The sequence below is a fragment of the Littorina saxatilis genome, linkage group LG1 (assembly GCF_037325665.1).
Source record: "Littorina saxatilis isolate snail1 linkage group LG1, US_GU_Lsax_2.0, whole genome shotgun sequence".
NCBI lineage: Eukaryota > Metazoa > Mollusca > Gastropoda > Littorinimorpha > Littorinidae > Littorina > Littorina saxatilis.
In genome coordinates this window covers 97,952,126-97,975,951 of record NC_090245.1, presented here as the reverse complement: position 1 = coordinate 97,975,951, position 23,826 = coordinate 97,952,126, and the positions used below count along the sequence as shown (strand labels likewise).

The following is a 23,826-nucleotide window of genomic DNA, read 5'->3' as shown; positions in this document are numbered from 1 at the left end:
TCATTGAACACGAAATATGACAGGGACATATCGAAATTGACCCTTACAAGATGGGTGGCGACCCTCATTAGACGAGCTTATGAGTGGTGGCTCTCTCAGGAGAGGGGGGGGCGTTCAGTCCTTCCTCTGACATCAGCTCGAGTACATGAGGCCAGGGCCTGGGCGTCCTCTGTGGCCGTCTTACGTTCAGGGCGATTAAGCGATGTCTTGCAGACAGCTTACTGGAAGTCAGACGATGTATTCATCAACTTCTACCTTCGTGACATCTCTTGCACGCGACTGGATGGCTCCAGTGCTTTGCCGGCTTTGGTGGCTGCAGGGCAGGTGCTTGCAAGGACATAAGTAAGTTCCCTCCGCCTTTAGGAGGAATCTGCATTCATAAGAATTGGAGTAAGAATATGTGATTAAATCGAAAATTTTTAATTAAATTTTGATTTAATATAATATACTTACCCAATTCTTATAGTTAATACCCTCCCATCCGTCCCCGCTGGATTATGTCCTTGGGGGTTTGTTTGACTAATAGTCTCGAATGAACATTACGGATGCTAGCGCTCACGTGGTGCGCAGGGTGTTATGGGTAACCGAGCAAGGTCAGGCCATAGCAACGGCTATGGCGTCGCTTTTAGCTTGGTTACCACCCTACTAAGGGCAGGTAATTTGAGAGGTTTTTCGACATCTAGCATGTGGGACTAAAGTCAATGCATTCATAAGAATTGGGTAAGTATATTATATTAAATCAAAATTTAATTAAAAATTTTCGATTTGGTCACATATGATCAAGGTCAAGGTCACTTTGACCCTTATGAAATGTGACCAAAATAAGGTAGTGAACCACTAAAAGTGACCATATCTCATGGTAGAAAGAGCCAATAAGCACCATTGTACTTCCTATGTCTTGAATTAACAGCTTTGTGTTGCATGACCTTGGATGACCTTGACCTTGGGTCACATGTATTTTGGTAGGAAAAATGTGTAAAGCAGTTCTTAGTGTATGATGTCATTGCTAGGTTTAGTTATTTGACCATGTCAAGGTCAAGCATGTGAGTCGTATGGGCTTTGCCCTTCTTGTTAAGATTTTGAGAGGTCTTACAAGGGAGGTTCCACTGTATAGAAGTAGCTGTGGTTATCTGAGACTTTATGCCATGATTGCAGAAAACCATCCAGTTCTTGGTGGGCCTGGTGCGCTACGCGGAGAGCAGTGGTGCCTGTGACTGGGAGCTTGGCTGTGCTGTGCTGACCGTCTGTAGAAACCTCCTGCTGCACCACTGCTCCGACTACATTTACTATGGTAAACTTTTTGTTGCGCCAGTCCTTACAGAAAATAGACGATTCAAATTCTGAAAATAACTCTTGTCGGGTTTGTATTGGTTGTGGAAAGAGTGAATGCACTTGCTCTTTTCTCAGACAAACATTGGAAACAGAGGAAAAGCAAGGGTATTCACTCTTTCATAACTCATACAAACTTGACGGAGTTACTTTAGAAAAATCGCCTATTGACCATCTGTAGACACCTGTGCATGCTGCACCACTGCTCTGACTATATTTACTTTGGTTAATGTTTTGTTTGACCAGTCTGCTAAGACAATGATTTGAAGTTATTGTCTCTGTTTTAAGGGTTTCGTTTTAAAACTCAAAAGATTCTCAATATTGTGCACTGCTGAATGTACTTCTTGCTCTGTTTTATGAAAAGCTGGAACACACAATTGCGAGAGAAAAAGCAACACAAACAGACGTACAGAGTGACACAGACAGACAGGCACAGAGACACAGAGGGACAGACACAGACATAATGATACAGACACACAGACAAAGAAAAAAAATCAGACACACAAAGGCATATTTACAGTCGTATATTCAAACACATAAATGAGCATACGCGGGTACACACACACACAGAGGAAGGAGGCACTGTACCTTTCATTCACTGTAATAATGGCTGATTCCAGACTTGGGAGAGCTGCTGTTTGAGATGCAGACAAGCTTCAGCGACTGTGATATTCGTAATCGTGCACGCCTTTTATATGCTCTGCTGGCTGGAGCATCAGATGAGAAGGTAAACAGTTTTCTTCAGCAGGTTTTGGGACCTTGATTTTATTGATCACCAATTAAAGACTATGGTCACAAGCAATTAACTAAGCTTGATCGATCTGTTCCATACCCTTTCCCTCCAGTACATGTTGTTCCCAGCCCTCAGTCTGCGGTCATTGTCGTATAATTGTTTTGATCTGACACATTAGTCTGATCCCTGGCCGGTCGACTGTCTAATAGTTTTGACATGTAGGAATCAAGTCTTCTGACCATCAATTTTCCTACCAAGCGTACAAAGCAAGACATTTGAACCTATATACTGTACATATTTTCAATCCAGGTCAAATTGACATTATGTCCGCTGAGGCTGGAAAAACATGTACTGTCCCCCTACCTCATTCATACAATTGTAAATTCATGGTTTGAAGCAATACTGAAGGTGTACATTTGTGATCAGTGTATGAGTGTTCTGTCACTGTCACTTGCATGCCCAGCATAAATGGCTGTTCTATAGGGTAAATTATGAGGTTGTGTCTGTGTTTTTCAGCTCCGCGATGTGCTGGGATCCAAGTTACTGGGGGGTGTTGTGTTGAGTCAAAACATCACAAACATGCTCACCGGTAAGCTATACCTCTGTGTGTGTGTGTGTTGCAAATTAGATTCTATGTTTTAATGCCTCACCAAAACCGCCTTTACCCGTCTTGGTCTTTAGGATTTGGCTAGCGAGCCTAATGTTAGTCTCGAGGATGAGTGATCCCAGGTTTTCAGTGTAGCTTTTTTTTGGTTTTAGGCCTACAGATTGACTAAATGTTTTGATATCGCTTAACGCAACTTGTTTTGTTTCATGTTCAGGCTCTTCACAGAACTTGGGCAAAGCTGAGGTAATTCACATGGAGAAAACTGGATTAGAATGGCAGAGGTTAGTACTTTATTCAAGTTTTAAGGGGAGACAGGGTAGGCAAGCACTTTTTTTTTTTATTTTGGAAACAGCTTGCTGCTTGTTTGATTTTTGCAAGCAGAATAACCTAATTAAGGGAAACCATTTTAAATTTTGAGTGAAAAGCAATTTTTTGGGGTTTTATTCACCAAAATGTGAAAAAACCGTTATAAAATGTGCTTTTTTTAAAATGTTGCAGTTTGTGAACCAGTGCATGTTTTGATCCAATTTTTCTTCTTTGCAGCAATATGTGTGTGTTTAATAATTCTGTGTATCGAAAAGCATTTCCAAGCAATATATTATTTTAATTTAGCATTTTCAGTTACCGGTTCAGTTCTGATAAGAAAAATACATGAGATCCTAACTGTCAGACTCATAAAAACCCAACCAATGCACTGAACTCTTATTCCATACACAGAACTGATGCTGTACAACTCATAAACAACATATACAAAAACTGAACAAATCCATCAAGCCTTTCAAAAGTTGCAACATTTTAATTGTAGCGTTTTGTCTGAAAATTACATTCAGAGAAAACAGCATTTTAAAGATTTGAACCAGTACATAAAAAAACCAGTAGCACAGTGCACCCTGAATTCATATGTTTTTATCAGAATGACCACTTTACTATGTAGGGAAAAGGATTTGACAATCAAATTATCAGGATTTTTTTTTTATACATCATATGAAAACAGCCATCTTTGTTTGTACCGATATGAAAACATGAATCAGAACCAAACTGTCAGACTCATAAAAACCCAACCAATGCACTTAACTCTTATTCCATACACAAAACTGACGCTTTACAAATCATAAACAACATAAACAAAAATGAAACAAATCCATCAAGCCATTCAAAAGTTGCAACATTTTAATTACAGATGTTTGTCTGAAAATTACATTCAGAGAAAACAGCATTTGAAAGATTCCAACCAGTACCTCAAACTAGTAGCACAGTGCAGCCTGAATTGATATGTTTTTATAAGAATAACCACTTTACTATGATGGGGAAATGATTTGACGATCAAATTATCCAGACTTTTTTTAAAAAATCATTTGAAAACTCATCTATGTTAGTGCAGATATGAATCAAAACGAAACTGTCGGACTCATAAAAACACAAGGAATCCACTGTATTCTTATTCCATGCACAGAAATGGTGCTTCACAAATCATAAACAACATATACAAAATTGGAACAAATCCATCTTGCCATTCAAAAGTTACAACATTTTAATTACCACATTTTGTCTCAAATTACATGTAGAGAAAACAGCATGTAAAAGAGTCTCACTAGTACCCCGGTAAACTAGTACCACAGTAGAGCTTGAATTAATGGGGTGGTTTTTTTTTAACCAGAATAACACTTTAACTATGAAGGGGAAATGATTTGATAATCAAATTATCAGATTTTTTTGATTTAAAAAAAAATCATATGAAAACATTAAAAAAGTCAATTATCTGTGTTTGTGCTGATATGAAAATATTGATCAGAACCAAACTGTCAGACTCATAAAAACCCAACGGATGCACTGATTTCTTATTCCATTGCATAGAAATGATGCTTCACAAATCATCAACAACATTACATAATTATATATACAGAAATGGAACAAAGCTATCAAGCCATTCAAAAGTTGCAACATTTTAATTACAGTATTTCTGTGCTCAATCCTAACACTGCAGCAAATTTCTGTAAAGCTGAATGTCCCTTTCCATGTACCAACATGGTCATACGCGGATTATTTAAAATGCAACTTTACCACCCGAAGCGTTGCAAACACCGGGAGAAGAGTAAACAACTGCAGACTTGAATGGACACTCATATGCACTCCAGATGCAGGGCCTGTGCAAATCCTTGGGCTGATGCATCACCTTCTTTCATAATCAGACTGCTATCAGACAAGCATTCAGTACAGGATATAAACCTTTCAGCAATAGATTGAGCTGATCAATGTTGACAAAAGCCCAACACATGTCAGCGGAGTGACGTTGCACAGTACCAGTATCCATATCTGCTTGTGATGGGTCAGAAGATGGCAAAGTATCTGTATCTTCTTATGGTTGGTCAGAAGATGGCAAAGCTGATGTTTCTGCTGTGGAAGAGGGTAGTTCCGGTTTAGCAAACTTTTCCATCAGGTCAATCTTTCTCCTCGCTGCCACCACAGGAGGACTGGCTCTCCCCTTGCTCCAACCTAATAAATACACAAACACTGATTTAATATTTGATACAACTGTCCATGGTTTTTGTTTGTAATAAGCTGCAAATTTTAAGACTCAATATAAACGTCAACAAGTGCTTGTACTTTATTTTGCAAATGACCATGTTACATGGGGTGTACCTCAACTTTTTGGCTAGGCTGGTAAATCAGAAATCCCAATCAGCCCCCAACCACTGAACCAGGCGGGTTTTCTTACAACCACCTCAGCGGCTCGTACCCACATATGTCGGTTGACGAACACACACACACACACAAAAGACATTCATTAATTGGCCCCTATCACAAAATTTACATGTCAAGTTTACTATGGGATTTGAGTAACCACACAATCACATACACACAGGAACTAATACTGAAACTAGCTGAATTATTTTCTTTCTTTCTTTCTTTCTTTTCATATTTTTCTTTTAAAATTAATTTATTTCATCACACTTGCTATGTATTTGCTTGTTTCTTGTCTGTTGTCTGTTTTGTGTGTGTGTTCTGTGTGTGTGTATACATTTTCAGATTTCCTAAACCTAGCACTGTTTGCAGGTGATCTTTATGCTTTTGATTCATGAGTTGCATCCCCAGTCCTTTAGTTTAACTCTTTTTTTTTCTTTGGTGAAGTAAATTGGATCTATTTTTTTTATTCCTTAGTTAATGGAAAAGATTTGACAACAATATTGCTGTCAATGATAGGTTGGTCAGCCATGCTGGTGTAAACCTTTAGAATTAGAGAACGCTCTCTAGTAGGGTACTTATTTTCCTACGGTCAATGACCAGAAACAGAAACTGTGTCAGTCGTACATCGCTCAGATGCTGCTTCTCAGTTTGACCCCAGACAAAGAATACTGATGACATGTTACACCATAGTAAGCTCTCAAGGACTGGCCAGCGAAGAACAATAAAATAGGGGTTGTGAAGACGATATCACAGAGATGATCGAGGGAGGGAGGGGGGGGGGGGGGTGTGCGGCGGCAGCATGGTCAGTAAATTGGATCAAGAAACCCGCAAAATACTTCAGACACAAACTGTTTATCATTTACCTGCAAACCCTAACACATTCTTACAACAACAACAACATAACGATGTGCAATAAATCACGTTGTCAAACAAACAAGATCGAAAAGAGAAAGAAGCAAAACCCACCTCGTCGAGTCAAGAATCTTAGAATGTCGTCTGCTTAAATACGATCATGTTGGTTCATTTCGGAGTGTTGTTACTTCCTTCTACTGTTCGCTGCTGCTGGTTCATCTTTCTCTGATATTTCTTGCCACTATGCCGAACATTTCCAATGTTAGGGTTGTTCTCCGCAGCTCAAAACTTTGAAAAATGCTGCTGAATCGGTGAAAACGTCATGGATTTGTTGACACCCGGGGACTGATAAGTTGTCTACTGCGCTTGCGCCAAATGCCTTTGACCTACATATATTTGCATATATTGATTCCGGGGTTTCGGTTGGAACGGATTCTCTCTCTTTGTGCCTATGTCAACGGAAATTCCCCAACGGTGATGACGTCATCTTGAAGAACGGAAATTTCCACACAGTTTGAACAGCGAAGGGTCATGTCATGTGCGCACATTTACCAGCACGGAGTATCCAAAGTTGACCATTTTTTCGATTTTTTTGATAAAACACAGACAAAAACAACAAAACATCGGTTTGAAAATGGTTTTATTTACATGAATACATGTCTAAAATGACAAAAGCAGATTATTGAATGCATTCCAGGATGTTCAAAGGTGTGAAAAATGCAACAACCCCAAAAAGGTGTATGAGACCAAAAATAACTCATTTTGCCTACCCGGTCTGCCCTTAAGATAAGATAAAGTAAGAATAGCATAATGCCTATTTTCATGGAAACATGAAGATGGAAAACTTTCTGTTAGTGTTCTATTTTTTAAAAATTATTCTAGTTTTGGTTCTCATGTTTCAATATTGTGTCTAAATGACTTGTTTTTGGTAATTAATTGGTCGTTGCTGTGTTACCACTACCATCTTCAAAAAAACACATAACTGACGCAGTAGTGAACAAAAGTCTGTATTGGTCATTGTCAATACATGTAGTCCAAGCAGTGATCAATATATTAGTTTTGGTGCTTTAACTTAGTTGTGTGACTTGTGTTTTGCTGCAGGGTCTCCTTAACACCTGTGTTCTCTTCACTGGAATCACCATCAGATCTGGTCCACAGCCTTCATGTCACTGGTGGGTGCTGCAACGTTCTATCCCTACAGGGGATCAGTTTTGATGTGAAGCAGTTGCAATATTTATTTTTCTTTGAGCTAGCAATGCACAGTTCAGAATATTTATCTAAATGTATTCATACGTTTTTGTTGAACATGATCAGTTCCAGCAGCATTTAGCCTACAGTGAAGTCTTGTGTTTGGAATTTTCTGCAACTATTTTTTGAGGGAATTTTTTTGGACAAAACTTTGATGTTAGTGCCTCTTGCACTAAAGCAGATGAATGTCATGTCAGGTCTGCATGTTTGTTTGTTACAGGTCGTTTGGAAAGTTACTTTCAACACCTGGCATACCTCAAAGCAGAGCTTGTCTATCAGTACACATTGTCATTGGTAAGGTACCTTGTTTGTGGTCTGATAAGTACTATGCTCACTTGTGTGCAGTGTCGTATCGGATATTAAAGTTGTTAATGTTATATTGCTTTCAAGGGTAGTGTTATATTCATCTCCTTTAAATAATCTTTCGTCAGAATTATTTCTAATGAAGCTGCAGGAATAGATTTGAAAGAATATTGAGGAATTTTGAATTAGGTGCAGAAATAGTTACGTTTAAAAACTGAACTTCTCTTTTTCAAGTACGGGTGGCAAGTTAATTGTTTTGGCTCCCCACTTTTTGTCAGTAAAAAGATATGTTATGGTTTATTGCAACCTAAACTTCAGAAGTTTTTTTTTATTCTTTTCCTTTGTTTATTTTTGAGTCACTTGAGAAAAAGTGACTCTATGTAATCGGTCAGTGTTAGTCTGTCCGGCCGGCCGTCCGTAGACACCACCTTAACGTTGGACTTTTCTCGGAAACTATCAAAGCGATCGGGCTCATATTTTGTTTAGTCGTGACCTCCAATGACCTCTACACTTTAACGATGGTTTCGTTGACCTTTGACCTTTTTCAAGGTCACAGGTCAGTGTCAAAGGAAAAATTAGACATTTTATATCTTTGACAAAGTTCATCGGATGTGATTGAAACTTTGTAGGATTATTCTTTACATCAAAGTATTTACATCTGTAGCCTTTTACGAACGTTATCAGAAAAACAAGGGAGATAACTAGCCTTTTCTGTTCGGCAACACACAACTTAACGTTGGGCTTTTCTCGGAAACTATAAAAGTGACCGGGCTCAAATTTTATGTGAACGTGACTCATTGTGTTGTGAATAGCAATTTCTTCCTGTCCATCTGATGCCTCATATAATATTCAGAACTGCGAAAGTGACTCGATCGAGCGTTTGCTCTTCTTGTTTTACTTGAAGAATGAATTGTTTCTTTTCTTTCAGTCTGAAACGTCAGAGTACGAAGTGTTGAGTGCTGTTAGTGTGCGCCTCAAGGCATCCACAGAGACATTTACACCTGCCCCAGGTACACGTCATTCACAGCGTTGCAAATCTTTCTTCTTGAACAGCCCTCACTTATATTTAGCACTCTGCATCGCATTCTTTTTTGTGAATAAGTAATTCTTAGCACTTTCAGACTGCTGAAGAACGCAGACACTTTTGAGACCTTCATTGCTTTCTTTGATTTTCTGTTGGTAACATGTATAAATGTACTGCCATCTAAAGACTACTGTACTTCCTTTTTGACTCACATGCGAAGCAAAAGTGAGTCTATGTACTCACCCGAGTCGTCCGTCCGTCCGTCCGGACGTCCGTCCGGAAAACTTTAACGTTGGATATTTCTTGGACACTATTCAGTCTATCAGTACCAAATTTGGCAAGATGGTGTATGATGACAAGGCCCCAAAAAACATACATAGCATCTTGACCTTGCTTCAAGGTCAAGGTCGCAGGGGCCATAAATGTTGCCTAAAAAACAGCTATTTTTCACATTTTTCCCATTTTCTCTGAAGTTTTTGAGATTGAATACCTCACCTACATAAGATATATAGGGCAAAGTAAGCCCCATCTTTTGATACCAGTTTGGTTTACCTTGCTTCAAGGTCAAGGTCACAGGAACTCTTCAAAGTTGGATTGTATACATATTTTGAAGTGACCTTGACCCTGAACTATGGAAGATAACTGTTTCAAACTTAAAAATTATGTGGGGCACATGTTATGCTTTCATCATGAGACACATTTGGTCACATATGATCAAGGTCAAGGTCACTTTGACCCTTATGAAATGTGACCAAAATAAGGTAGTGAACCACTAAAAGTGACCATATCTCATGGTAGAAAGAGCCAATAGGCACCATTGTACTTCCTATGTCTTGAATTAACCTTTTAACTACCATACCGCCCGATACCGCCCGTCTTCCGCCATTGCCGCCATTCCCATACCGCCCGATACCGCCCCTCGCCGGTGTAGCGTCTGTTTCGGTTGTTTGCGGTTGTTGTGCGCGAGCAGTAGTAATAAGACGGTTGCAAATGCATTGTGGGATTGTCTCACTTCCGCCTTGTTTTTTCCCCATGTGCTTTCGCTCTCTGTGAGAGTTACAATCGATCTTTTTTCACCAAATTTGTTGGGCGCTTGGTGCCGACATGACAGTGATCCTGATTTCATGACTATGCTGGATTATCTCCACGAAAATAGACATCAATTAGAAGATTCTGGCTTCGACATCAGCATTTCTGTGAACACTGCTGATCTGACCTACTTTGATTGTTCAATGAATATCAACAAGTGACAGCGAAACGGATGATATACCGGAGCAACAAGTAAGCGTAATTTTTCAACTTTATTGACAGGTCAACAGGTAGATAAATCATGATAACACTGCGACATACATACCACCAAGAAGAAGAACACATACTCTTTGAAGTTTGATCCCTATCCAATAACATACCAATTTTTTTTATCAATCTGACAAAGAGAAACTGAGTAATAATAATTTAAACACGCATACCCGTTTTTGACCGTCTCTGCTCAAAATAACTTGGGAGCTGAGGGAGTCTACACAACAATAAACTTGGTAGTTAAAAGGTTAACAGCTTTGTGTTGCATGACCTTGGATGACCTTGACCTTGGGTCAAGGTCACATGTATTTTGGTAGGAAAAATGTGTAAAGCAGTTCTTAGTGTATGATGTCATTGCTAGGTTTAGTTACCCTAAAGGTCGAGGTCAAGCATGTGAGTCGTATGGGCTTTGCCCTTCTTGTTAAGACCTTATTTTCTCAAATTGAGGGAGGGTATTTGTATCATGTTGTCTTGTGAGAGATTACCCTCATTGAAATTCGAGCTGCTTTCTCACTTGGGAAAGTGAGCTGCCATACAGTACGGCGCTACCCAATTTTTTTTCTGTCTTTTCTGTATGCTTGTATTCATTTTCCAAACCCTGAGACTTTCGCTGTAAACTTGGGATCTTATATCCTGCGTAAGCATGCACACAGCACTGTTCGGTCACCACATGTACTAACAGAGTTCACTTCTTTGTTTCAGATATCCATCTCTTGTCTATCTCGAAATTAGGTAAGCTGTGTGTGTGGGGGGGACTGTGTGTGTGTGTGTGCATGCACGTATGCATGTATGTGTGTGGGTGTATGTGTGATATTAATGCATATAACCCTGGACATTTTAACTGTTTAAAGGAGATCAAGATTTTTAACAGATTTGAAGAAACCAATGTGAAAAGGCATGAGCTTTTTGGAACCTTTTACATTTTCACTGTGATATTCATGGCTAAGGTTACTGCCCATGTAAACTGAGAAAGAAAAGAAACTTGCATCTGTCGGGGATAGCCATACAGGTTGTAAAGACGCAACAAAACAATAACCAGCCAAGCAATCGTGCATTTAATCTGTTATTGGGTGTATTGTATAAAACATGTCTGTGGTGTGTGAATATTGCAGGGAGCAAAGAACTAACGCTGAGACTAGTACCCAGAGTTCCCCAGCCTTCCGTCATCGATGTCCAGTAAGTTATGAATCAAACAACTTTGTACTGTACCGTTTGTTTTACAATGTTCAGTGGAATCCAGCTATAACGAACCTGGGTATAAAGAAATCAGACTTTTAACAAACTGCCATTGATTTCCCGGCAGACAGCCTTCTATTTCTTACTTGTTACTTTCCGGCTAAATCAAACCTTTTGAACTCATTTGCATAACAAACCCCTCTTTTAATAAACACGTTTTCATCGCCCCAGAGCCGTTTTGTCTCTAAAAGTCGCATGATGTCAATAATTGTCTCAAAAGACAAAAATACACAAACACAAGTGCACATCGCGTGATGAGCGAACTCTGAACAAACAGCGGGAGGTGCACGGAACAGCCACCGCCGCTGTGTTTTCACTATTCCAATCCGTCGGTAAGACTTCAGATCCAATTTCTAGGACACATGACTGCGTACAAAAGATTGGGCATGCTTTTCTCTTTTTTGACGATTTGCCTTTTCGCTTGTTGTGTACTCAATTCTTCATCAAAGAATTTTTATGGGAAATATCTCGCTCCACTGTTTTTGAAGTGACCGTCTAAAGATGGCGCCCACTGCCACAGAAGCATGTGTTGCTGCCAATACCCTACGTCGCTACTTGCAGGCAAAGTGCAGCGATGTCTGTGACTTTGATATGATCTCCAAATTGGAGTGTACAGTGGAGAAGTGTGCCAGTTCTGAGCAGCGTCAGACAAACATTCTGGACTTTTTCAAAACAGCTTAGTACGTGTGTTGCGGCAGTGTCAATGTGTGCAGTGTCTTTTTTGACGGACACGGAGATTGATCAGAATGTACATGTACATGCTTTTACACGACTTTTTAAATTTTACTTCTAAAATTGTGACAGTGAAATGAACATTTCAACTATGCCTCTCTCTATCATCTATGGATAATATTATGAAGCTGTTGAAAACATGCAGAGATTGTACTCTCCAAGGAAAGATCGATGGGACGATCATTTGAAGGTGAGTGGGAAAACTTGTCTTAAGGCCATTTAGGGTTGAAAACTCTACAGCGAATTGCTGATATAACAAACTAAAATGTATCTCCCTTGAGATTCGTTGTACCCGGACTCCACTGCATTATCTTCTTCAATATTGCACAAACACAGCAGGGAAAGTACTGTTAAAGTGTGCCGATTATTACCTTTACCCTGCAACACATGTTTCCTTCAGTTAGATTAACTTAAATCTGGCGTGTCTGTTGTTAGCTGTGTGTATTTCGTGCTCGTCATTGCCAAGAAGAGATGAACATTTGACGTAAGATAAGAAAACTGTTATTTAACAATTTTCTGTCAATGCTCCTAGCTTAACGCCTTGACTGCTTTTTGACTCACATGCGAAGCAAAAGTGAGTCTATGTACTCACCCGAGTCGTCCGTCCGTCCGTCCGTCCGTCCGTCCGGACGTCCGTCCGGACGTCCGGCCGTCCGGCCGTCCGGAAAACTTTAACGTTGGATATTTCTTGGACACTATTCAGTCTATTTGTACCAAATTTGGCAAGATGGTGTATGATGACAAGGCCCCAAAAAACATACATAGCATCTTGACCTTGCTTCAAGGTCAAGGTCGCAGGGGCCATAAATGTTGTCTAAAAAACAGCTATTTTTCACATTTTTCACATTTTCTCTGAAGTTTTTGAGATTGAATACCTCACCTATATATGATATATAGGGCAAAGTAAGCCCCATCTTTTGATACCAGTTTGGTTTACCTTGCTTCAAGGTCAAGGTCACAGGAGCTCTTCAAAGTTGGATTGTATACATATTTTGAAGTGACCTTGACCCTGAACTATGGAAGATAACTGTTTCAAACTTAAAAATTATGTGGGGCACATGTTATGCTTTCATCATGAGACAAATTTGGTCACATATGATCAAGGTCAAGGTCTCTTTGACCCTTATGAAATGTGACCAAAATAAGGTAGTGAACCACTAAAAGTGACCATATCTCATGGTAGAAAGAGCCAATAAGCACCATTGTACTTCCTATGTCTTGAATTAACAGCTTTGTGTTGCATGACCTTGGATGACCTTGACCTTGGGTCAAGGTCACATGTATTTTGGTAGGAAAAATGTGTAAAGCAGTTCTTAGTGTATGATGTCATTGCTAGGTTTAGGTCAAGCATGTGAGTCGTATGGGCTTTGCCCTTCTTGTTATTACATTTAGTCAAGTTTTGACTAAATGTTTTAACATAGAGGGGGGAATCGAGACGAGGGTCGTGGTGTATGTGTGTCTGTCTGTGTGTAAGTGTGTGTGTGTAGAGTGATTCAGAGAAAACTACTGGACCGATCTTCATGAAACTTGACATGAGAGATCCTGAGTATGGTATCTCCAGACGTTTTTTTCTTTTTTTGGATAAATGATACGTGAAAGTTGAGGCGTCACTGTCACGCTCTCATTTTTCAACCAAATTGGTTGAAATTTTGGTGAAGTAATCTTCGACGAAGCCCGGACTTTGGTATTGCATTTCAGCTTGGAGGCTTAAAAATTAATGAATGAGTTTGCTCATTAAAGTTGTCATTAAAATCGATTTTTCGCAAACAGATTTAAAATTGATTGCATCGTATTCTTCATCACATTCTGAATCTAAAAATATATACATATGTCATGTTTAATCTTAAAATGTGATCACAATTAACGAAAATAGATTAATTAGTCTTACGATTAAAATGTAAGAAATCGATCCAAAAATGATTTCATCTTATTCTTTATCATTTCCTGATTCAAAAAACATATAGATATGATAGGGTGTATTCAAAACAAGCTCAGAAAGTTAACAAGAATACAGAAAAGCGCGTTTTCCTGCTCAGCACAATACGCTACCGCGCTATTCTGGCGTGTTAATTTCCCTGCGTTTTGCACGTGGGAGGTGAGCGATTTCCTTCTCGCGGGGATTGACGAAGCTGTACTGTCTTGGTGAAAAAATACAGTGCGTTCAGTTCCATTCCGTGAGTTTGACAGCTTGACTAAAAGTAGTAATTTCGCCTTACGCGACTTGTTTGTTTTCAGGGCGATGTTTTGCACAGAGGATCACAGTACTGTGTCCTGTTTACTGGACCCGGTGGGGGTGACCTTCACTGACCTGACCCTGACCTTGCCATGGCAGGAGCTTGGTGTTGACGTGCTTCAGGACCGGCACTGTGTGTTTGATGAACTGTGGGCTGTGCTCACTGCTGATAGCAACCATGCAAGGTGAGTGAGCACAGATTTTCTCTGGGCAACAATAGACCCTCTCCATATTCCAAGCTCTCACAAACTCTCACGACAATTGAAGCATAGCAAATAACCATCGAACGTTAGCAGAAGAAGCATAGCAAAGCATGTGGGACGGACTCTTGCAAGAGCTGCGGAAACTTGAGGTAGTCGGCTCTCGGTCTCAAAGCATAACAATAAGCAAGAGTAGCTCAGATTTCGAAAAGGTGAATACAACTGTCGGTCGCTTAAATGCTTGTAAGGCAAGGGGTATAGAGATGTAGGTGAAGTGACTGGGGTAGGAGAGACTTTTTGAAAACAATCTGTCTGCAGTGTGCCTTAGTCATATTTTGTGTGTGAAGGTGTGTTTGTGTGTATGTTGCAGGCAGCAGGGTGTGGAGTCAGTGAAGGTTGTACAGTGTGGCTCAGTCATATTTTGTGTGTGAAGGTGTGTTTGTGTGTATGTTGCAGGCAGCAGGGTGTGGAGTCAGTGAAGGTTGTACAGTGTGCTACTGACAGGATCCACCGTGCTCTCAACGCCTTCCACCTCCCCCACCCCTCAGGTACCCTCTCATTTCAGTACAGTGGAACCTCCATTTTAAGACCCCTCAATTTAAGACTCCCTCCTTTTTAGGGCCTTGTTTTCTCAGACTTTCTGTTCGTAACCTTTGTAAATTACCCCCATTTTAAAACTCCCTCCTTTTTAAGACCTGACTTTCTCAGATTTTTGGAGGTCTTTAAAGGGAGGTTCCACTGTACTTTTGTGGGCAGTGTAATCTTCTAACAGTGGACTTCTGAGAAGAGAATTCAGAGTTAGTTATAAATATATATTGTTAATTATGTACAGACTGTCAGAAAATGGGGTTGGATACTAAACATTTGAGAATATAATAGACAATTAAATTACATATCTTATCCCAATTCATATATAGCAATTTACTTCAGTTTAGTGCTAGGACGCTGAAACTACGCTCACCCTGGTAAAGGGGGAAAAGTACCCTAAAAATAGAACAGCCTTGAGGTCACAATGACGTCATGACCGGGATACCCTCCCAGCATGCACTGAGCACGCATGCTCCCGCCGCCATCTTTGTCAAATTCATTCCACTCTTCAGCGACTTGACTGCGGACGTGTTTTGGTCTACGCTCGGGCTATTCTTTAGCCCTCTGCTTCTTGGCAGTTCCAACCCTGGACACATCGTTTGTACTTAGCTTTAGCTGAGTTTGGGTGAGATTTTTCCAGTTTTACCTTGTTGTTTCATTTTCGTTTGCCACAAGTTAGTCTTGTTTACGTTTTGACGTTTCTAGACTTTCGCCAATATGGCAGACAGTGAGAAGAAAAAATCTAGCGCTAGACAGGTGGGGACAACAGAGTCCCCGTCTAAGAAGGTGACTAAGAAAGCGAAGGGGTCGAAAACCACTGTTAGTTGTTTTGAACCAGTTTCTAAGACATCGTTTCATGTACAAATTGATGATCCCAAAAGTCCTGAAATGCCGGCGTTGAAGCATGGGTGCAAGACAGCGTCTGAGCTGAAGCATGTTAGCAAGACAGCGCCGGTCAAGTCTAGCGTTATGACAGATAAAGAAACTTTGTCAGTGAAAGAAGATTTGTCAACTATGTTTGCTTCGTTTAGCGAACAAATGCGTGCCATGTTTTCAGCGGAGTTACAGTCGGCGAACGCGCAGTTGCTTTCTCTCCATGCGGGAGCGGACAAAGCAAGCGCAGGAGCGAGGGCGAAGGCAACCCCGTCAGCCACGGTGACGAGTGCTGATGTTCACGCTGAGCAAGATGCCGGTTTCGACAACTTTTCTGAAGGTACCGTACTGTCCCAACTTCCGCCCGGCGTCGGGCAGGAAACCGTCAGTAGACGTGCGTCATGGCGAGGCGGCATAGCCCTTCCCACGCTAGCTCTCAGTACGGGAGACACGGAGTGTATGTCCGGCCAGGAGTTGCCGACGACACAAAGGTCTCAACTTCTGCCACGGGAGCAAGAAGCTGTCAATAGAGAAACATACGGACGAGGCGGAATGACCCCTCCCATGTGTACTCTTGAGACAGGAGATACGAGGTGCTTGTCTGGCCACGAGTTGCAGACGGCACTAAGGTCTCTACTTCCGCCACGGGGGCAGGAAGCCGTCAATAGTCAGGCATCCGGGCGAGGTTTATCCCTTCCCATGCCTCGGCTTAGAACGGAAGACACGCTACCGTCGGTACGGCCTATTCAGGTTCCGGTATCGGCACAGCGTTCCACACTTCCGCCCGGGGGGCAGGAAGTATTCTCGAGGAGGGATGCTAGCGGTGGTTTTACCTCACAAGCACCTTCACTTCCGGGGGATACCACCTATGACGATGCTAGTCATTATGGTGGCGAACTTCCGGAAGGGGAATTGGAATATGAAGATTCCGCTGTGGATGATGATGCCAATGTGCAGTTACCAGCTAAGCTTAGCCATGCGGTAGCTATGGCAGCTCAGGTAGCGGCACGGTACTTTGAGGAAGGAGTGGTGTCAGCAGCTAACGTTACGGCACCGCCACCTTCAGCTGTTGGGGATTTTCACGCACCGCAAGAAGGGACACCAACTTTTAAGTTTCGGGAGTCCCCTTCAGTGGCGTATGAGATGTCTTTGATTCTGGCTAAGCGGTCGGGATCTAGGGGTGTGACGTCTGTCCCTGTGCCTATTTTGTCAGAGCATGGTCAGGCGCCGGACTCGGCCAAGCCTTGGCTGGCTGACGCACATCGAGCCCCTCACGTCCCACAGGCGGCACGTAGATTGGTGTTGAACGCTTACCCTCATAATCTCATAGATTCCTTCTCGTTGCCGCGTGCTACGCTCCCGGTAACACCGGAGTTGGCGTCGCTCAGGGAAGACACCTATGGCAAAGACAGGGCTGTCCCTTATACGGAAGCCTCTCTTTTGGGTTTGGAAGAAACAGGGAGATACGGCTTGGAGTTAGCGTCCCTGTCAGGTCTCTCTCCCGTTCTATTGCTACGTCACTGGATCCGTTTGAATTTCGGAGTGACGCGAGTGTAAAGGACGTGACTACTCTGCTCGCTACTTTGGCTAAAGTCTCAGCAGAGCAAATGCGTTTTTCTGCGCATCTTTACGCACATGCGGTGCATTCGCGCAGATCTGCGTTTCTGGCTGGCTCTAAGATCCAAGACAAGGCCACGCTGGAGGTGCTTTAGTTCTCGCCGTTCACGGACGGTTCCTTGCTGGGGCAGCCGTCACTTGACGCCCTCCAGAAGGAAACACAGGACAATCGTGACTTAGCGATCGCTAAGCTAGCTCAGCACGGGTTTACTAAACCTCAGAGCAAGAGCTACGGGCCACCTAAACCTTCCGCCTCTTCGGCGAATAGGGGCGGGGCTACGCAAGCCAGCTCTTCTTCAAGGGGTAGGGGAAGAGGCGCGCCTTACCCTAAGAAGAAGCCGTCTTTCGGCAATTCAAGGGGGTCTGGACGCAAAGCACACCCCCAATGATGCCCCCCCGAACCGCTACCCCACACACCCGACACGCCTTTGGCGGCGGGCGGCCTGTCTCGGGCGCTCCCACTTTGGTCGCTAAGGGTCAACAGTCAGTGGATAGTGGGCGTAGTGCGTTCGGGGTTCAGGCTACTCTGGAAGGAGGGAAAAGCTCCCTTAACCAGAGTTCTACCGAAGTTCAAGTTTCCTGTCAAGCTGGAGGCAAAGACGGCGGTACAAGCAGAAATTTTGTCTCTACTTCAGAAGGAAGCGATAGACGAAGTAACGGACCACAACTCCCCGGGTTTCTACGGGAGAATTTTCGTGGTACCGAAGGCTTCAGGGGGCTGGCGCCCTGTCTTAGACTTGTCTCCTCTGAACAGATTCCTGAGACAGATCAAGTTTACAATGGAGACTCCAGCGTCAGTCAGGGACGCACTCACGTCGATCGACCTGACAGACGCTTACTTTCACATCCTCATGCATCCATCAGACCGGAAATGGCTGAGATTTCGATGGGGAGAGAGAGTGTTCCAATTCAAGGCTCTTCCTTTCGGCCTTTCTTTGGCCCCTTGGATTTTCACGATGGTGGTACGGCAGCTGTGCTCTCTTGTCAGGCAGCAGGGCGTACGCCTCAGGGCTTATCTCGACGACTGGCTTATCCTCAATCAGGATCGGGAAGCATGCAGCGCCCATACGCGGTTCACACTGCGTCAGGCTCACGAGTTGGGTTTCTCGGTCAATCAAGCCAAGTCGGAACTTACACCATCCCAGGATTTCACGTACCTGGGAATGAGGTTCAATACGGCAGATTGGTCAGTACGCCCCTCACAGAGGAGGATAGACAAGCTGCAGGATCTAGTGAAATCACTGGCGGCACGGCAGCAAGCCTCGGTCCGGGAGCTGGCGTCAGTGCTTGGTCAAATGGAATCTATGGCCACCCTTGTCCCTCTGGGGAGAGTACACAAGAGGCCGTTTCAGGCAGCTTTGAATTCGGTTTGGAACCCCTCCTCTCAGGGATGGCAGGTATCGGTTCAGTTAGAAAGCTGGTTTCAAGAGACCACGGCTCAATGGCTGGAACCATGGATTTCACAGGGAGTCCTCATCACTCCCCCTCCTCCAGAGGAGGACTTGTTCACAGACGCTTCCCTGTCAGGCTGGGGCGCTCATCTCTCTCACCACACAGCCTCAGGCAAGTGGACAACAGGCCAGGCCCTCTCGCACATCAACGTGCTCGAGTTAGAGGCTGTAGCCCAAGGTCTTCAGAGCTTTCTGCCACTGGTGACAGGCAAGCATGTTCGTCTGCATACAGACAATACTACCGTGGCAGCCTACATCAACAGGCAGGGCGGCTCTCGCTCTCACACTCTGTCTCTCAAGGCATGCCAAATCCTGAAGTGGTGTCACCAACATCAGATATGGTTATCAGCAAAATACCTTCCGGGAAAACTGAATGTTTTGGCAGACGCCCTCAGTCGATCATCGAAGGTACTCCACACGGAGTGGACGATCACCCACCACGCTCTACAGCGTCTGTGGGCTCAGGTGGAAAAACCAGTGATCGATCTTTTCGCGACACGGTTCTCAAGGAGATTACCAGTGTTCATATCCCCGTTTCCGGACCCCGAAGCCTGGAAAGTGAATGCACTGGAAGTCGACTGGACAGGACTCACGGCTTACGCTTTCCCACCATTCCAACTCCTTGGAAAAGTGTTGAGAAAAGCAGAGTTGGAGCAACCATCTCTGGTTCTGGTCGCACCGTTGTGGACAAGCCAGCACTGGTTCCCGGATCTCCTCCGTCTGGCAAAAGGTCCTCCCATTCCGCTAAATCTGGAAAAGGGAGAGTTACTACAACCACGCACCGGCATTCAGCATGCGAACCCACAGTCCCTGCTCCTTCACGCATGGAGACTGTGAGAAGATCCTTGCGTTTGTCAGGTGCCTCAGAGAGGACACTGGATTTGGTGCAGAAAGCGCACAGGAAATCTACAAGCTCAGTGTACGCTTCACATTGGGCGGCTTGGGTTAAATGGTGTGCAGAGAATCGGGTTGTCGCTGTGGCCCCACGTTCTATGCAGGTAGCTAATCACTTGTCATGGTTAGCAGCTCAAGGCAGCTCCCCCTCGTCTCTCCGAGTCAGACGTTCTGCTATTTCAGCTACTTTGAGGCAGTTAGGTCACAACGTTAACCTCAGTGGAGTTATCGCTAGTGTCTTAAAAGGGGCATCAATAGATTTTGCTAAAATTAGAGCCCCAGTCCCTGCATGGGATCTCTTCCTCGTTCTGGAATTCTTAAGATCGCAAGATTTTGAACCATTGCAATCGGCTAGCCTAGCTAATCTTACTCGTAAGACACTTTTGCTCGTTCTTTTGGCTACAGCAAGGAGAGGTAGCGAAATTCACGCGCTCTCAGGCTCTTCTAGAGACATAGCTTTTGAAAAAGATGGTGCTATCACCTTACGTTTTCGGCCGGAATTTTTAGCCAAAAACCAGAAGCCTGATCAAACTTCTCCTGTAGTCAGAATTCTTCCTCTTAGCAGAATTCTTGCTCCAGGCGACCCAGATATGTCTAACTGTCCGGTTCGGGCTCTTTCTAGTTACCTGTCTCGCACGGAGCCTATCAGAGCGAATCAGCAGAAACTGCTCTTCATCTCTCTGAACACGGCTAGGCATAAAGACATATCCAAGGTAACTCTTTCTAAGTGGGTCTCAACGCTGGTTAAACAGGCGTATGAGTGGTGGCACGGAAAGAAAGGGGGGGGGCAGTCAGTTCTCCCTCTAACGTCGGCTCGAACGCACGAGGCGAGAGCCTGGGCATCCTCCTTAGCGGTGCTTCGATCGGGAAGACTGTCTGAAGTCCTCGATTCAGCCTACTGGAGATCTGAGGATGTTTTTATCAACTTTTACCTGCGCGACGTGTCCAGTACGCGCCAGGATGGTACCAAGGCCCTGCCAGCGATGGTAGCAGCAGGCCAATTGCTGGCTAGTTCATAGGTGAGCATCCCACCACCTTAATTAGCAATCTGCTATATATGAATTGGGATAAGATATGTAATTTAATCGAAAATTTTTGGTTAAATTTTGATTTGATTAATATACTTACCCAATTCATATACCGAAGTCCCTCCCGCCTACCCCGCTTTAGTTCCCCTAAAAATATAACGGGGTGCTTCGAGCGAATGAATTTGACAAAGATGGCGGCGGGAGCATGCGTGCTCAGTGCATGCTGGGAGGGTATCCCGGTCATGACGTCATTGTGACCTCAAGGCTGTTCTATTTTTAGGGTACTTTTCCCCCTTTACCAGGGTGAGCGTAGTTTCAGCGTCCTAGCACTAAACTGAAGTAAATTGCTATATATATATGAATTGGGTAAGTATATTAATCAAATCAAAATTTAACCAAAAATTTTCGATTAAATGTTTGTTTGTTGTAACTGAGCTGTTACAATAACTGAATTGATCTTGAGTAAAATTGAATAGATTAAAGTAAACAATAAAAGCTGATGATTAGGCCAAAAAAAAAAAATTGTCTGTTTCTGGTCACCCGACCGACCCTAAATTTTGGCGCCGACCCTAAACTTTTTTTTTCCAAACTCAAAATTTTTTAATTTTTTTTGGTGGTAAAGGACAGGGTGAGAAAATGAACAACAAAAACGTGTGAAAACGAAAGTCCGCTGACGATTTGTAAATGTGTTGAGTGTCTTGTCTCTATGTATAGTGAATCCAGTCTCTTTGCGCGATTTTTAAAGTTAGTTTTATTGGTCTACATTTGGGGTAAAAAAAAAAAATAAAAAAAAATAAAAAAAATCCCGACCTACCGACCCTATTTTTTTTAGCCATGTTACCAGAAACAGACAATTTTTTTTTTTGGCCTTACAATTCTTGATTAAAACGTTGTGTCTGCTTTCTCTTCCTCAGGTGATGAGGGCATTGTGGACAAATACCTGATGTTCCTACCTCCCTCCTATCACCTGCTGCTGCAAGTCGTTGCCCAGAGTAACAAACAGGTGGTCTCCATGGCAACAGACTACTGGCAGATCTTGCCCTGTGTCAGTAACTACCTCAACACTATCGACTCTGCCACGTGATTGGGCCAAAAAAAAAAAAAGGTCTGTTTACGGTAACATAGGCCAAAAAAATAGGGTCGGAAGGTCGGGATTTTTTTTTTTTTTTTTTTTTCTCCCAAAAAACCATATTTTTGCGTTGTTTTGCAAAAAAAACCCAAAAGATATTTTTTTTTTTTCCCAAATGCCAAAAAAAGAGTCTAGGGTCGCGCGAAAAAAATAGGGTCGGTCGGGTTACCGTAAACAGACTTATTTTTTTTTTGGCCTTGTATGAAGGACCTTCTTCTTATGCATGCAAAAGGCAGCTGCTGAACTGTTAACGTTGCACCTCAAAAGGATAAGTGTTTTCTTAGAGCTCGGTGTGACTCTGGCGAGGAAGAACAGAATATGCAGCATGTTCTGCAAGCGTACCCTCTCCTTGCCTTTCCACGCGACCAGACCTGGCCAGAGAGCACAACTCCACATGCAAAACTGTAGGGAACTGTTGAAGACCTGCGCTGAACTTGCCTGTTCACAACAGCAGCAGGCCTGAGACTATGAGTAACACAACCGTCAAACGCTGAAGAAGAAGGTGCAACCGTTGAAAACTTTGTTTTGTTCCTGTTGTGCTAATCTGTTACATACTTGTTTTAATTTATTGTGTTATTTGGTTGTTTGAATTTGTTCATGCCAAGCGTGTGTGCATGTTTTATAATATAAGATTGAAGTTATGTTTTATACTTACCTTTGGCGTTTTTTGTTGTTCTTTCTAACTTTATTGTGACGTTCGGTTTTTGTTGTAAAACTATACGTGGTCACTTTAAAGTAAGTGACACATTTTATAGTTACCAGGTGGCCACTTTCTACACCTTTACTTCTCAATGGTTCTTTTGCATTCCATTACATACAGAATACAAGTTGACCTTTGTAATAGAACTTTACTTTGGCGTTTAGATCAACAAACAGGTTCACAATGAAACAAGATTTCCCGAATTGGTAACACAGCCCAAGTAACCTTCCCACATGGATCCCATGTGGGCCCCAAGTGGGATCCCACATGGTGACGTTGTGGGAAGTCCCACATGGGCGCCATGTGGGATTTGATTACGACTTCCAGTGGGAGCCCAGTGGGAAGAAAATGGGACACCAGTGGGAAACGGGTTGGACACGAGTGGGATCAGGGTGGGGCACGAGTGGGATTCAGGTGGGAAGCGAGTGGGACTTAGGTGGGAAACGAGTGGGATTCAGGTGGGAAGCGAGTGGGATTCAGGTGGGAAACAAGTGGGGTTTATATCGGAAACGTGTGGGACTTCTTCTTAATTCTTCTTCTTCTGACTTCCGTAGAGGACTGGGTTCTTGCGAACGTCTCAGAGTCCTGCGAATTTAAAAATCATCAATGTATAAAAAAAAAGAAAAACCAAGAACAACTGATACACACAGATACATATTCAAGCACACACACACTAGTTTTTAATCACTCAAATCAACTTGACGCTGGATTACGAGCGCGCGCGCGCGCGCGGCCACGTAGGAAAGCCGTGTTCATGCGTTCATCAACCTTCGAGTTTGACAGTAATCCCACTAATCCCCAGGTAGCAAAAGATCTGGAAATCATCTGCGGGACAGATGCCAGTTGCCACATATTGTACATATGTCAGAAATCGTATGGATACCACATGGTTACAATTTGTCATTTCTCACATGATCTGACCATGACCAGCGGCATATCATAGCCAGCTGGATTCTTGCTGGCGCGGTCAGCTACTCTACTTTTTCAAGCTGAATTATTTTAAAGCTTTTGTTTGTGAACAATTATGGTATTTATTTTGCGAATTATTGTATATTGATTACAAAA

The 23,826-nt window shown here is 42.9% G+C and overlaps 1 protein-coding gene and 1 long non-coding RNA gene across 2 annotated transcripts in view; one reads left to right on the top strand and one right to left on the bottom strand.

Annotated features, from left to right (window-relative positions):
- The window catches only part of LOC138946917 (AP-5 complex subunit beta-1-like), a 76,256-nt gene extending 53,344 nt beyond the window's left edge, over positions 1-22,912 (top strand). Inside the window, exons 12-24 of the mRNA XM_070318321.1 lie at positions 1,156-1,291; positions 1,950-2,056; positions 2,579-2,651; positions 2,884-2,950; positions 7,308-7,378; positions 7,675-7,748; positions 8,686-8,767; positions 10,783-10,812; positions 11,193-11,256; positions 14,284-14,466; positions 14,938-15,029; positions 21,847-22,019; positions 22,262-22,912. Of these exons, the coding sequence (XP_070174422.1) occupies positions 1,156-1,291; positions 1,950-2,056; positions 2,579-2,651; positions 2,884-2,950; positions 7,308-7,378; positions 7,675-7,748; positions 8,686-8,767; positions 10,783-10,812; positions 11,193-11,256; positions 14,284-14,466; positions 14,938-15,029; positions 21,847-22,016 (1,149 nt within the window). The 3' untranslated portion in view covers positions 22,017-22,019; positions 22,262-22,912. The remainder of the gene's footprint in view (positions 1-1,155; positions 1,292-1,949; positions 2,057-2,578; positions 2,652-2,883; positions 2,951-7,307; positions 7,379-7,674; positions 7,749-8,685; positions 8,768-10,782; positions 10,813-11,192; positions 11,257-14,283; positions 14,467-14,937; positions 15,030-21,846; positions 22,020-22,261) is intronic.
- LOC138946980 (uncharacterized) overlaps positions 1-23,826 on the bottom strand; it is a 63,916-nt gene that overhangs the window by 17,642 nt on the left and 22,448 nt on the right. The gene's annotated exons all lie outside the window — the stretch shown is intronic.